We start from the raw sequence: 14,200 nt of genomic DNA, 5'->3' as shown, positions 1-14,200 counted from the left end.
TGGTTCCTGCCATATTGCGGATTATAACATTTAAATAAGGCTGTGCACCAAGCTGACCCCTGCACAACACAACACAATGCAAGAATTACTGAAAATTAACCTTGAAAAGGTTAATTTCAGGCTTCACGAAGCTCCTTGAGAGAAAGCCGAGGGTTTGCAAAGCTGTCCTTGAAGCATTTGATTTGACAAAAGTTTGGGAAATAATTAAAAATATAAGATAGACAAGTTATTTCACATGTTTGTGTTTGCTGCCTAATTCCATATATCTTGCTTGATAGTTTTGATGTCTTCAGTATGGATAGATATTGGTAAAAATAAAGAAATACATGGAATAAGGTGTGTCAAAGCTTTAGGCTGGTTTCATATTTGGGAAGATGGATCGGAAGTTAATTACAGGAAGAACCTCAGCGACAAACGAGGATATATCAATGTTGAGAGATGCAAATATTTACATTGAAAAACAGGTAAACAATGACGGCTATGAGTAATCTAATCTTTAACCATGTGGTCACAGAATCAGCACATCTGTCTGACACCTCTGGAGTCTTTGATGGACACGAGGTGCAAATATAAAAGCTCTTAAAAGTCACACCTCCACATCACAGATATGATCAGTGGAATTATTGGATAATTCTTAATGTAATGACACGACTGTGAGCGACGGAGACAGAGATTTAAGAGTTTAGTCACTGTCCAATTAACAATGCCTGACTTTCAAAGTTGACCAGCGGAGAAACCAAAAAAAAAACAGGAACTGGCGCCCGTCGTCCTTCCTGGAGAGAATCGCACCATGCTGATTTCTTCAGGTACTTTCTCTGTGAATGACACATGAAAAAATTGACTTCAGTTTCAGCAGCATTAGACCCGGATGGAAGAACAGGACCGAGAGGGTGGAGATCACTCCAAGACTGAGCTACCTGTCAGTTACTGATGCCATCAATAACACTTTCTTGCTGAAGAAATGAGAGGACAAAAGCCTTCTTTTTACTTGGTACAGTTTATTCCTGTGTGCATAGACAATAAAATGGAGGAATTCATCTAAAATATCCAACAGACAGCCATTTTAAAAGATTGATATATTACTGTATATACCTACTCATAAGCTGAACACAGATAAATGTGAGGCGCAGACACTTTTAACAGTAATCTTGTTGTATATAAATGTCACTGCTGTCAGCACCGCATTACTGAGGTATCAGTATATTCTCTTAAAACTATGGGCCAATTTCCAAAAAAATACAGGCTACAGGATAAAATAAAAATAAAAAGTGAACGTGACACTGAATGTCGTTCCTTAGAATCTGCGAGCTCCAGGTCTGGGGGCTTGCATTCGTGCTCGTGGCTTGGTAATACGTTTTTTTGGACTGCTTCAGTAAGATCAAGCCACATAATGCACATGGTTCAACAGCTCTGTAGTTGAATTTTGGTGTGATTAGTTCATGTGTGGTTGAGGCGTCGAACGCACAAAATGTCACTTTTCATGTGAACACAGAACCTGAAGCAGAAAGTCTGACGCAACAAAGACAGTTCACAAGCACGTGTTTAGACATATTTAAAGCCGGCAGACCCAACCAACATCGCTGCGTTGAACTGGATTAAGCAACAGATATGGTATGACCCTGGAACCATTCGAACAGGACGTTGCAATCAAGTTCCAAATGAGATTTTCCAAAAACAATGAAAAATGTTACTTTCAACAACTGGCCTTTGTGCTTTTATTTAGACATAAAGTTCTCTGTTGATGTCCTCAATAATCCTATTCTAGGTTATTTCTCTCTTTGCCAGATGTTTTGGAGACCCTGGGATGATGCTAGCAGTGTAATTTCTAGTGACCGTTGCGCTTCTGAGCATCCTTGCTGCAGCCACTGGCATTGGACAAAGTGTACACAGTCATGTAAACAAGAAGGTCAACAGAACGGGTAGAATATTCAAAACTCGCCCCAAAGCTGGACCACAGAGAAATACAAGTGTGTGCAACACACACACACTCACCTCAGCCAACATACGTACAGTCAGAATACGACATAGCTGAGTGGCATAAACTCATGCTTGGTGGAATCTGTGGTCAAAACTTCACAGCGATCCATGTTTGGGCAGGTAAGTGCAAAACAACATTACATATCTGAGGAGTTATGGGTCATCTGTATTTAGATTAATGTAGATTTCCATGAAGTTGGCTAGTGCAGCAAATAAAAAAGCCTCTTAGACGGTTACCGACGGTGAGGGACGGCATTCAGGATGTTCAAGCAAAGGGAGTCACAGCCCTGAGCCATCGATGAAGCGTTTGGAGGGTTAATACTCACAGAGTGGAGACGTTTTAAATGGAGGTAGCCCTTCATGCTATGGTGATCCAAATGAGGGCTTCTGTGCGAGCCAAAGCAGTGGATGGTTTGGGTCAATGTTTGTCTCTTGTGGTCTCAAACCCTCAAAATGTCACCTCTGTCCTGCTTTTGCTTCGCAACATAGCAAATATGCCTCGCAGTCCTTGGCATGGAAAGCAGGTGACAGAATATGTGAATCCTCCCGGATCGGTTTGTGTCTGTCGGCTGCGTGAAACCCTCTGAGCAACCGAGAGGCAGCAGCCATTCTGTCGTCTGTTGGTGAGAGAACGGGAACTGTTGTCAGTTATCAGCCAGTGACAACGTCAGAGCTGCCTGTAGGGCTGCATCTTCATCAATGCTGTAGTCCTGGAAAAGAACGAACATTTAACATCAGCACAGGTTTACATGGTTACCGGTAAATTGATTCATTTAGAAAGGTATTTTAGAAAACATGGGTTCAGGTGTGGCCCTTTGTCGCTGTCAGGGGCTAAATATCTACAGAGATGCCTCCACAGATGTTGAGGAACTACCTATTGCCCATAGCAAATGCATACTATACATTATTAAAGTCACATTCTTGTTCACTCGTGTTTTACTGGGAACTGGGAGTCATTATTATTGTTAATTAAACTGGGAGTAGATGAAACCTTCCAGAAACCTCGTGGTGGAAGACAAGATGAAACTTACAACAAATGTGTCGTATGAAAATTTGTGTCTATGGAGGAGGTGCTGGAGGAAATTGGAGCTCTTATAGCTGGGATCTCCCCACGGCATAGCTGAACACACGGGACACACCTGCAAACACAAACGCGGTTTGATGAGGCTCGGTGACACGTGTTTTGTTTGTTGTCTGTGGATGATAGTGCTTGCTTGAAGATGCTGCTTGAAGCAGACTTGTTAAAGCTGTAACGGACAGTCTCACCTGGAGATTCAATCCGAGAATTTTGAGGGAATTTTTTTTGTTTCCAGGACTATTGTGACAAAGATCTTCATCTGCTTCAGGATTAAACGGTTTTCTACAGGTGAACAACACATAATGAACTTCTGCTTGTTTCTTACCACTTTATTGGGGTCATTACGGTGGTTGTCCATACAGTGTTTCACCAGTTCCTGCTGGTCCAGGTTTCTGGCCCCACAGAACGGGCACACAAATGTAGATCGGTTTGGAATATTGCTGCGTATAAGGAAGCAAATATACACAAGATAATTCATGGCTGACGCAGGTGGACATCAAGATTCAATCTGACGTCAGTAGAATGATTTAGTAAGAGATAAAGGGGGTGTAATGTAGGACTTTAGAGTGTCTGTTCAGCTACAATTTTCATTATTTTTTATGGTTTTATTAGGACTTGGACAGAGATTTTGACAGCACCTCTGTCTCTGTTGCTCTGGATCTGTGGGACCTGCGTACCTTGGTATGGGTTGGGAGGTGGGTACCACAGGGACGAACTTGGGGCAGTTGGCAATCTGTTCTTGTACTTTAGAACAAGAAACAATGTGGGATCTCATCTTCACCAGAGTCACCTGAGAGCAGACACACGACGGCGACTGTAGCCAATCAAAGACAGCGCTGCACATGTGACCCGACAGCACGGCTAACCGATGTCGAGCACCTACCTTCTTGCTGCAGCCCCTGCAGGGTGCTTTGAATGAGGCAAGCTGCTTCTCCACGCTGGAGGAGCGCTCCACTTTCTTAGGGTCAAAGGGCACGCGGCAAAGTGGGCAGAGGGGGGAGGTCACCTGGAGACAGGGCTGAAGACACTCGCCACAGAACCTGGAGTAACAGAGCAGCAGTAGAGAACGCAGAGGATGATTATATGTTCCAGTAAATCGCAATCATGGCCAACAGGTCTGCAGCCTCCTGAGCAAACAGTCACTTTATATCATTCCACTGAAGGCAAAAAGACTATTGAAAATCTAAATAATAATAAAGACTTTACATGGATTCATTGAATCAAACTCTGTTTTGTGGGTTTAAAATTTAGACTTTAAAATGTGTTGCATTATATTCCTATTTCTTTGACAAATACACACAAATATATGCACTTTAAAGGGGATGAATGTAAATCAGAAGCCGTCCAATGAATCTCTAGGGTGTAGAACTAATGTATAGTCAATGCTGTGAAGCCGAGGGCCACAGTGCAGAGGTGGAATTAAATGAAAACACTTGACTTTGATAAAGTGGGTATTACAGACACTGAGATGACCAACTGTGTCCCTTCCGTAGTGGTTGAAGGAGTGAACATTATTCCTGGCAGAGTTTCCAACATTTTCATCCATCCTCATCAGCAGCTCAGCGTAAAAATAGCTGCAGATTTCCTTTAACTAGAAATAGAATTGAGGCTACCTGAGTTCTCTGCTCTTTGTTGTTCGTTTCAGTTCCCCCACTGAGACACATTAAAAAGGATCTAATAAACTCCTCTCCAACAGAACTCCACATATAGTAAGATGCCTCTAATGGCACGGGAAATAATGCCATTCTCCTTCAGTCACACATTTAACGATTTACAGGGCTACAGTCTATAATCACTACAATCAGGACTGTATAATTCACTTAAATAAAACAGGAACAGGTTTGAAAATGAGCAATGACAAGAAAGTCAGGCTTAATTAAACTCAAGGCTACACAAGTTCCACTCATTTATTAAAAGAGCTTCTGTTCTCTCCTCTGCTTGTAATCTTAAAATGGCTAAAATCTACTTTTACCCCTTCAGCACATCAAGTGAAGGTGGGGATCAAAGAGAAGCCCAGTTCAGCTACAGCTCACCTGCCTGTCAATATCAAACTTTTATTGTGATTTAGCCTCTTTGCAAATAACACGGGAGAAATTAATGTATGGATTCAATGAATAGGAACAGATTCTACAATTTAAATCATACAGTAAATAACTAATGTGCATGTGAGTACTGAAAATACCTGTGAGCTTTGATACTGTATATGTACAATGAAATAGATTATGAATACAATTAGAAAACACAGTTTAAATTTTAAAAAAACACTTCCATCTGGACATTTTTGATATACAGTAAGTGAAGCATAAAAGAAATAAGAAATACATATGAAAATAACTCAATTAATTTCACTTTTAAACTGATTAGCTATTAATTTAAGCATAAATCAGCCACAGACCTATAAAAAACTGTATATAGTTGTAAAATTAGACACTGTTTTTATTTATATCGCCTTAATGTGATGCAAATTTAATAAGAGTATAATTATTACCGTGTAAAACAAAAAGTTCTAAACGATGACCCTAAACGCATTATATTTGTTCTGTATATAATAACAACAATAATAATGATAAATCTACTGTCATAAACAACACAAAACAAACACCAAAGACATGTTGAAATGTGCACTCGACAACGAAAGCGCAACTTTCTAAAGGTCCAGTCGCAACACACAGTAAAACACACAGAAAGCACAAGCGGGGACTTTACGTGTGCGCGCAGCTGGCGATGCTGACAGGTTTGTGATACACCTCCAGACAGATGGGACAAGAGAACTGACTCTCGATGCTTTCGGTCGGCGCTGCCAGCGAGCCTGGGCCGCTGCCGGGCTGCTGCTGCTGCGGCTGCGGCTGCTGCTGGCGGAGTTGTGCGCTCGCCGAGACAAAGCTCCAAAACATCGCCATCATGGAGCCGAGGACGATCTTCCAATTGTCGACTAACAAGCTCGGTGAAGGAGAGAGGAGCCGTTCCAGCTGTTTTTCTGCTGCGGATAGCTAACGCATCGTCAACATTTACACACACGCCGGTCAAACATGGTGCCCTTTACATGTGTTTCATAAAACCCACATAGGTCGTCTTCGGCTGAGCAAAATATTACTTTGCCGTGATGGAGAAGACATGCCAGAGAAGTAAACATTGGGACTAGTGCACGTCAGGCAGCGTCAACATGGACTGACCCGAATAAAAATCGCAGATCTCCAAATGCTCACACACAAGCGCGTGGTACATCCACGTGGTTCTGAGATCAGCGCTTCACGACAGGCAGCAGTGAAGGCAAAGGAAGCCTACAACAGCGCTAAAGGCATTATGGGACTTGAAGTCCTACAGTTGAAGCCATGTAAAGAAAGTACTTCCTTTGAAACTACAGTCCCAGAGGCCAGTTATGAGGTACTCTACTGGTACAGTATAGCAGAGGCTCGAACTATCGAAGATGACGATGACGACTACTGGAGATTAATGTTTTATTTTACACTTCTCAAAACCACAAGGTAAAATATACACCTATAAAATGCGTTTAGAAATTGCAGTCACCCACTAAATACCATTTTAGTAAAGCTGTTGTCTGATTGTAAAAGATATATCGCCTTCATTCACATGTATTAAATATTTGGTTAGAGTTTTGTAAGAAAAGACCCATTTGGCCTCTTGCGCTATTAAGGGGAGGTGCTTCATTGAGACACTGGAGACCATCAAGATAAAAGTTATTTAACTGTTCCAGAACCTGCCTCTCAGCATGGGAAAAAATATGGATGTCAAAAAAGAAAAAAGTTGAACCTGAATTTTCTTTTTGCCCAAGAAATGACCTGCACAGCATGGCTGCCAGTGTAAGAAGGGAACCTGGGCCAACGTGGATGGTGGTTATTCTCGTGCAGGTCATCAAGTTTTGAGCAACAAAATCAACAACATCCAAGGTAGTTTTCTCTATCAACTGGACTGGGTTTGTTCTTCAGAACTGAAGAAGCCTTCTGGATAGAAGGCGAAACGTCTTCAAGAGAAGAAACCCAGTCCAGTTGACAGAGAAAATTACCTTGGATACAATGACCTGGATGACTGAGAATCTACACAGACAAAATCAACAACAAAAAGAGCTGACGTGAAGTGTGTAGACCCAAGATGGCCAGAGAGACATGATATGCAAGATCCAGTGCAAGATGTATATGTAAATGCAACACATGGGCAGTAAGGCTGTGGTCTCACGGGATAGACAGACTGGTATGAAAAGGCAACGTATTGAATCCGTGATCCACACTGGCCTCAATACCTAACCTGGTCTGCTTGGAGTGTGTAAACTGTCCCAAATAACTTAAATCTGTAGTGATGATCAAATGAAAACTGATTGCTATAGAAAACCTTGGAAATCTGTTGAAACTTGTCCATACAAGAATGGCCAAGGATAAATATTAACCATACATCCAAGGTAGTTTCCTCTGTCAACTGGACTGTGTTTCTTCTCTTTGAAGACGTTTCGCCTTCTATCCAGAAGGCTTCTTCAGTTCTGGACCATACATGTTTTTTTATATCGCTTGCAATTGGGATCTTTTCAGTATTTTATTATTGCACGTGTTTTACTTAAACATGTGTTCTTTTTTTTAACAATTTCATCTTACTCATAGTAAACCAGATCTGTGTGGTCCTTAAAAAATCTGGTAAAGCTCTGATTTGAATTTATAAATTTTTTAATATATATATATATATATATATATATATATATATATATAAAGTATATATATATATGGAGAATAAAATGATACATTATTAAAAATGATCACATAAGTTAGGAACTATACCACATCCGACTGATAGCACAATTACCCCAGTGTGGTGGTTAACGGATGTGTTTATTGCATATTTTAAATGTATTTAAATGTATTTCTACTCTTTGATGTGATATGTTTAGAGACAAGACAAGTGTCTGCTTCATAAACGTCATTGTAAAGTGTCCCAGCTCGGCATCCGTAGATACCAGGAAATGACGTATATAGGAAAAGGCGGAGTCTGCCTCATGCCTCAGTACAGTCTGACAAATAGTACAAAGTCGCTGTAAAACTACCTAGTTCGTAGTTCAAATCATTTTTTTAAGGTTAATGTTTTGTTGAGTTTTTAATTTTTAATTTTGTTTCAGTTGGTCCTGACCTGTGTTAAACGGTTGGTTTCCTGATGTGCCAGGTGGAAGAAGATTACAACGATGCGCTGGAGCACCAAAATGTGCCCTGGTACGTATATTTACCATCTAATTTAACATGTTCCACATAACTAATATTTATTGTAAAACAGAAAAGTGTAATGGCCTAACAGAGTAATGGCCCACCGTGCAAAGAAAACAGGCAAACATTAGAATGGAGAGATAAATAATATGATGTACGATCTCATGCAGCAATAACAACGAATACATTCACAAACCTTGGCTGCAAAGTAACAAGATAATTGTAGCCCAGAATTATCCCGTTAAACGCTTAACCAGTGGTTGATCAGCTGTTAATTTTCTTGTATTTTGTAATGTAATGTCACAGTACATGTTAATAATACGTGTAAATGTGTGTTGTCTATGTGTGTGCACTAAATTTTGAACCAGGCTGCAGAATAAACAATCACTTAATGCATATTGAGTCTTAGCTACCAGGTAGTGGAATTGCTTTCAGTTATAAGAGACAGCTTAGCTTTTAAAATGTGTTTTTCTTTGATTTTTCAGCATTTCCAAGAAATGCCTCAAATGCAAGGAGTTGACTGCAGCTGTAGTCATCAGGGCTGGAGACCCCTACTGCAGGTACACAGCTTCTCCAGCATTTATTGCATTTGTATAAAATTAATGTTGATTATCAGAAACTGAATTTGTTTGTCTGTTTTCTTTGTTGGGTTAGAGACTGTTTTAAGGAGTACTTCATTCATAAGTTCAGAGCCATGCTGGGTAAAAATCGGGTCATTTTTCCTGGTGAGAAGGTAAATTGTTTTTGGACTTACATTTAATCATTGGTAAATTAACTCTTCCTGTAACCCCTGGTCTTAAATGGCTGTTTTTTATGGTTGTAGGTATTGCTGGCTGTTTCTGGAGGTCCTTCTTCATGTTCAATGCTCAGTCAAGTTCAACAGGTTTTTGCTATTTCCACCATTTTGTGTTTTGACATTATGAACCCTTCATGTAGCAGTGTTTACCCAAAGTTCTGGCAGAATGAAACAAGAACCTTTGTCATTTCGAAATTGTTCAGTTTCCTAAAACAAAAATTGTGTACATTTTCTGTGTGTCTTAAAAATGTTACAACATAAGCTTGTGATGAATAATAATAGTAGTTTTGAGCCACATCCCAGCTGTCCGTCAATATAATTATATCGATCCAACTAAAATATTTTCTTGTGTTACAGGGACTGAGTCAAAACGCCCACAAGAAGTTAAGATTCGTGCCTGGAATCGTCTTCATTGACGGTAAACTACTGAAAGTGTAATGTGCAGCGAGGCTGGAAATTAAAGAAAAAAAAAAAAAAAAAAGGCCCACTTTATGGAAACCAGGCACATAAACAAAACAAAAAAAACATGAACACTTACTAGCTGGCCCTTACTAGCGAGTCTATCAGTACTGGTAGTGCAGACGTGCTTCCCACGGGTGGGGGGGGGGTTATCATGACCACGGTGGTCCAGAGCCGTACCAGTTTGAGCCGGTGCTGAGAAGATCAGGAGGTGCTAGTTTTTATAGGAGGGGTGCATCAAACGGTGGCAGATCCTGACACAAGCTGCCACCAAAACGTCATGGGCCCCCATCTCAGCCAACAGTAAAATTTGATTATAATAGAAGGGTTCCAACCCATGGAGGGCGTCACTCTTACATTTATAATACAAAATATGGCAAATTGAAATCATTAGACTGAAATTTAAAGAGTTGGACCAGAATCAATGGACAACACTACTTCATACCCAGTAGAAAAATGTGTTTCTGGGGTGTAGTTGAATGTATTCTGCTAATATTTGTGTCTCAATTTAGGTAGAAAGGTGACTTGGTTAGTTTGAATTATCCTGAGGTGTGAATGTGAGAGTGAATGGTTATTTGTCTTTCTCCTCCAGCACCATCCACGACCCAAGAAGGGGAAAGTGGACAGCTGTGAGGATGGTTATTCTGAGCAGTATTAAGGACCGCTCAGCACGGGTTGGTTGTCTTTGTTCTCAGAGGGCGGTGCTGTTGGTCAGTCAGTGGAGGAGAGACGCAAGACTGTAGCCGAGCTGCAGACTGTTTTCAAAGCCACTGGGTTCCCATTTCACATTGTGCCACTGGAACAGGTCAGTGCCTGTGAGGTATTTTGAATAATTTCAAGATCTGCCTTTTAAAATGATGCCCTGATACTTGAATGTAGGATGTCTTGTGCGTTATTAACGGAATATGCTAAATGCCTCTCAGGTTCTGGCCCTTCCCAGTGAAGTTATCACGACAGTGCCACCGTCTTCCCAAAGAACAGCCAGTGCCTACAAAGCAGCTGTGGATAAGTTCACGAACGAGCTCAAGTTCATCGGCGAGAGCAGCAACAGCCGTGCGACAGAACAGGAGGAGAAAGAAACATTATTTCCAGATGTTCCAGAGTCCGAGACACAGTTACTACAGCAACTGATAACATCTGCCAAGACTCTGACAGCAAGACAGGACCTTCTGAACACTCTAAGGTTAGACTGACGACTCTCACTTGTTTTCTTATTTACTTCATTTTGCTTTGTACGCTTCACACACATTCTTGTACTTCTATCTTTGTGAGGACTTTCATGTGCACACTGCATTACCCAGCTCCTTCCCCGACCCCTAACCATCCAAACTAACCCGCTAATTCTAACCTAACCTCAACCTTAAACCCACATCCTTCAAACATCTTTTCAAGTTGTGAGGACCAGCTAAAATGTCCTCACTTCCCAAAAATGTCCTGACTGTACAGTGGATTTTGGTACCCAGTATAAAACAAGTACGTACATGAACTCACACAGCCAAGTGCTCCCGACTTTCAACTATCTTGTCAATGTTACTACTGGGGGAACATTGACAAAGACATCGATGTTTAGTCTTCATCAAGCACGGCGTTTATTTTACCCTGACAGAGATGCGGTTTCTTTATAGGCAGCATCTGCTGGTGCACACAGCGCGCACGGAGGGCTACAGTAAACTGATGCTGGGAGACCATTGCACCAGACTAGCTATTAAATTGCTCACCAGCATATCACTGGGCAGAGGAGCACAGCTGGCTCAGGACACGGTGTGTAAAGTTGTGTCAATCTGAATCATCGAAATGTCTGCCTTTGCTTTTTATGAACCACCTCATGATATAAAATTAGGTTTTTATTGCACCTGTTTGTGTCCACAGGGTTTCGCAGACTTGAGGTTTGGTGACGTTATAATAGTGAAACCAATGAGAGACTACTCGGCTAAAGAAATAGCCTACTACAACCACATGTTCAGCGTCCCCACTGTGTTCACACCAAATCTGGAAACTAAGGTGAGCTTAGACCTCAGGACACCCAGCTTTTACCTGCAGAGTGAATCAGACTCCCAACAGATCGTGCTCAGCGCTCTATAATGGTTCCTTTGATGAATGTCTTCTACTGTGTGGGGTGATGTACCGTCATCCCAACGTAGACTCCGCACATCCATCCACAGCCTGCTGATGATGGTCTTGTTGTTTCTGTGCTGTAGACAACAGAAAAGGCGAGTATTCAGCGTCTGACGGAGAGCTTCGTGACTAAACTGCAGGCAGACTTTCCCTCCACTGTCAGCACCATCTACAGGTCTCTCATCAAATCCCAAATGCCTTGAAGAAAGGTTGAATTTTGTTATTAAAACTTTGCTGTGCCACCTGTAGGACCAGTGAGAAGCTGCAGACGGTGGCGAAGGGCTCTTCCACAGGTCACCAGTGTGACAGATGTCTGCTCTGCATGTGCAGTCTGGATACTGATGTCGGTCAGTTTGCAGCAGAGAAGAATCTCTCCTATTAGAATATTCCAACTCCACTTTGACAGATTTGTTATCAAAGCATCAGTTTGTGGATGAAATGCTAACTGTTTGGAACATAGTACAGCTACAAGAATAAAAAACTGAGTGGAAACGGTTATTTCTCCTCTCTGGGCGTTAATAAATTGTTATTTTTCTTCACTTGTAATCATCCTCCTGAAGTGATCGTTGCCTTTTCATCCTTCCAGAGAAAGCCTCTGCCTTTAAAGCCACACTGATCTCAGAGCAGCTTTCCCGGACCAAATCTCCACGAGCTTCCAGCACCAACATTCAAAGTCCAAATCCAGGTGATCCACACTCCATCATTACCAACAATAATGACCTCTGTTAAACCAGGAAAACCCTATATTCATATTAGGATCTATTGAGGAGTATAGCAAAACATGCTGTTACATTATTGTTAGATTATTTAGAGGCAGAGCTAGAACATAAATGCACTCACTGTTTCTATATAATTATGAGTTAAAAGTGGTAATGGAGTCATTTCTGTCAACATATAAGTTAACTTCTCTTATTTAAATTGGAATCATGCTGTATTTTAGCTCTATTAATTGTCGTTGCGGTCGGAGGAAAACACGTGAATGAAGCCTCCAGCTGAGGTTGTGCTGCACCAGCCATAATTTTTCTTGTTGTCCAGAAATGGCTGCTACTGCCGGCCAGTGTTTCTCATCTGAAGAAGCAAAGGATTGTGGGAGTGTAGCGAGTGGTGAAGGCTGCTGCTCTTCTGCCAAGTAAGAGATTACATGAAATAGTTGTGAGTTTGATGCCACATATTTTCAGCTTTAACCAGAATCGGTGTCCTCCATCATTGTTTGATATGAAGTTCGATTAACCTGTTTACACACCCATCAAATCTTGTAAACAGCATAATGTGATCTGTTTTATCAGATAATTCCACTTGTCAGTTTATGAGAAAGCAGATGAACATATTTCTCCCCAGCCGTCTGACGTAGGAGCACGGCTCAGACCTAAATAGGTGGTTTTTCTATGACAGAACACCGGAGACAACTGATCTGAAGAGTCTGTTATGCTACAGCTGTCGGCTGACCATGAAAGACATGGTGGGTTTAAAACGCCTGCCTGGCATCCTGATCCAACCCAGACAAAATGTTTCGAATAATACGTTTGCACCAATTGCAGCCAATGCAGTCTCTCATTTCACGTCCTTCTTTCCAGTCATCCATGGAACGACTGCCGCCATACATTCTGTTAGAGGCTCAGAGGAGGCAACGGAGGTGAATATGAGCAGAAAGAACAATCACAACTGGTTTAAATGTTTCCTTTCCTGGTTTTGATCCATTCTGTCATGTTCTACAGGTCCAGGATGAGAGAAGAAATCGGCGACTTTCTGTTGGATGAGTGCGATTAAAAACGTATTATATCGAACATGAAATGTAGATAATATCACAATGAATCCACCATCCCAGATCACCCTCTAGTGGTGGGAATCAGAATTATTTATCTTCCTTTCCACCTTGTCCATAGATTGAATTTTTATTGAATGTTTTTCGCATCATAATTCAAAAGCTGGTTTAAATTAAACTCAGATTTTTAATGCTGCAAACAGTTGTTTGCGTGTTTGTGATGCTTATTCTTTTGAAACAAAGGCTTCAGTTTTGCTATCGTGGCTCATAGACCAAACGTTGAATGTTGTTCTTGATAAAGTCACTGTCTTGACTGTGTTCTATGGTCTGTCTGAATTGTTCTTGTTGAAGGTCACATTGAGGGCAGGAAAACGTTTTGACCTGGATTTTGCAGATACAGTTAAAAGGTCTAGTCCAGATATGAAGACTGGCAAAATTGGACCAGTTGATGCCTGATTTTTAGCATGATTATAATAATAATGGTTGAAGCACTTCTGGCATCTTCCAACAAACACGGCAACTGTCTAATTTCGCTTTTCTTTCACAAACTAAAATGTAAAGACATAGTTACTACATTATCACTGCGACAGTTTGGATGACTGTAAAATGCTTTATAGTAATGTGAATTTTTTTTAAAACATATGTATATTTTTGTCGTACAAGAGTAAATTTCACTGTGACTTGTTAACCATAATAAAAGCCATAAAAATAACCAGTATTTACCGTGACGCTCGCCTGCAATGACCGGCGTTACCGCCAGGTGGCGATGAATGACCTGTTATCTACTTATTCAACCGCCTGTTGTTCCAAAG

General features: G+C 41.1%; 2 protein-coding genes across 3 annotated transcripts; one reads left to right on the top strand and one right to left on the bottom strand.

The window, feature by feature from the left end:
- Window positions 1–978: 978 nt before the first annotated feature.
- On the bottom strand, window positions 979–6,240 carry LOC115246488 (RING finger protein 166-like). The gene is made up of 6 exons (XM_029835587.1): window positions 5,762–6,240; window positions 3,939–4,095; window positions 3,733–3,845; window positions 3,381–3,495; window positions 3,009–3,116; window positions 979–2,687 (listed from the first exon to the last, which is right to left on the bottom strand). The coding sequence occupies exons 1-6, from the start codon at window positions 5,956–5,958 to the stop codon at window positions 2,622–2,624; spliced, it is 756 nt and encodes a 251-aa protein (XP_029691447.1). The 5' UTR covers window positions 5,959–6,240; the 3' UTR covers window positions 979–2,621.
- A 1,762-nt stretch (window positions 6,241–8,002) lies between these two features.
- On the top strand, window positions 8,003–13,588 carry LOC115249534 (cytoplasmic tRNA 2-thiolation protein 2-like). 2 transcript variants are annotated; one of them, XM_029835101.1, is made up of 16 exons: window positions 8,004–8,265; window positions 8,742–8,816; window positions 8,911–8,989; window positions 9,080–9,139; window positions 9,410–9,470; window positions 10,207–10,316; window positions 10,435–10,694; window positions 11,137–11,272; window positions 11,381–11,512; window positions 11,710–11,801; window positions 11,876–11,973; window positions 12,213–12,311; window positions 12,662–12,755; window positions 13,019–13,085; window positions 13,201–13,259; window positions 13,342–13,588. In XM_029835101.1, exons 1-16 carry the CDS (start codon window positions 8,210–8,212, stop codon window positions 13,391–13,393), a joined length of 1,530 nt encoding a protein of 509 aa, XP_029690961.1. In that variant the 5' UTR covers window positions 8,004–8,209; the 3' UTR covers window positions 13,394–13,588. The 2 variants fall into 2 exon arrangements, with proteins under 2 accessions (XP_029690962.1, XP_029690961.1); XM_029835102.1 differs by lacking the exons at window positions 13,201–13,259; window positions 13,342–13,588 and having other exon boundaries at window positions 8,003–8,265; window positions 12,965–13,076.
- The last annotated feature ends 612 nt before the right edge of the window (window positions 13,589–14,200 follow it).

This window comes from Takifugu rubripes, chromosome 4 (genome assembly GCF_901000725.2).
Source record: "Takifugu rubripes chromosome 4, fTakRub1.2, whole genome shotgun sequence".
Lineage (NCBI taxonomy): Eukaryota > Metazoa > Chordata > Actinopteri > Tetraodontiformes > Tetraodontidae > Takifugu > Takifugu rubripes.
The sequence above is the reverse complement of the archived record's forward strand: the minus strand, read 5'-3'. Positions and strand labels throughout refer to the sequence as shown.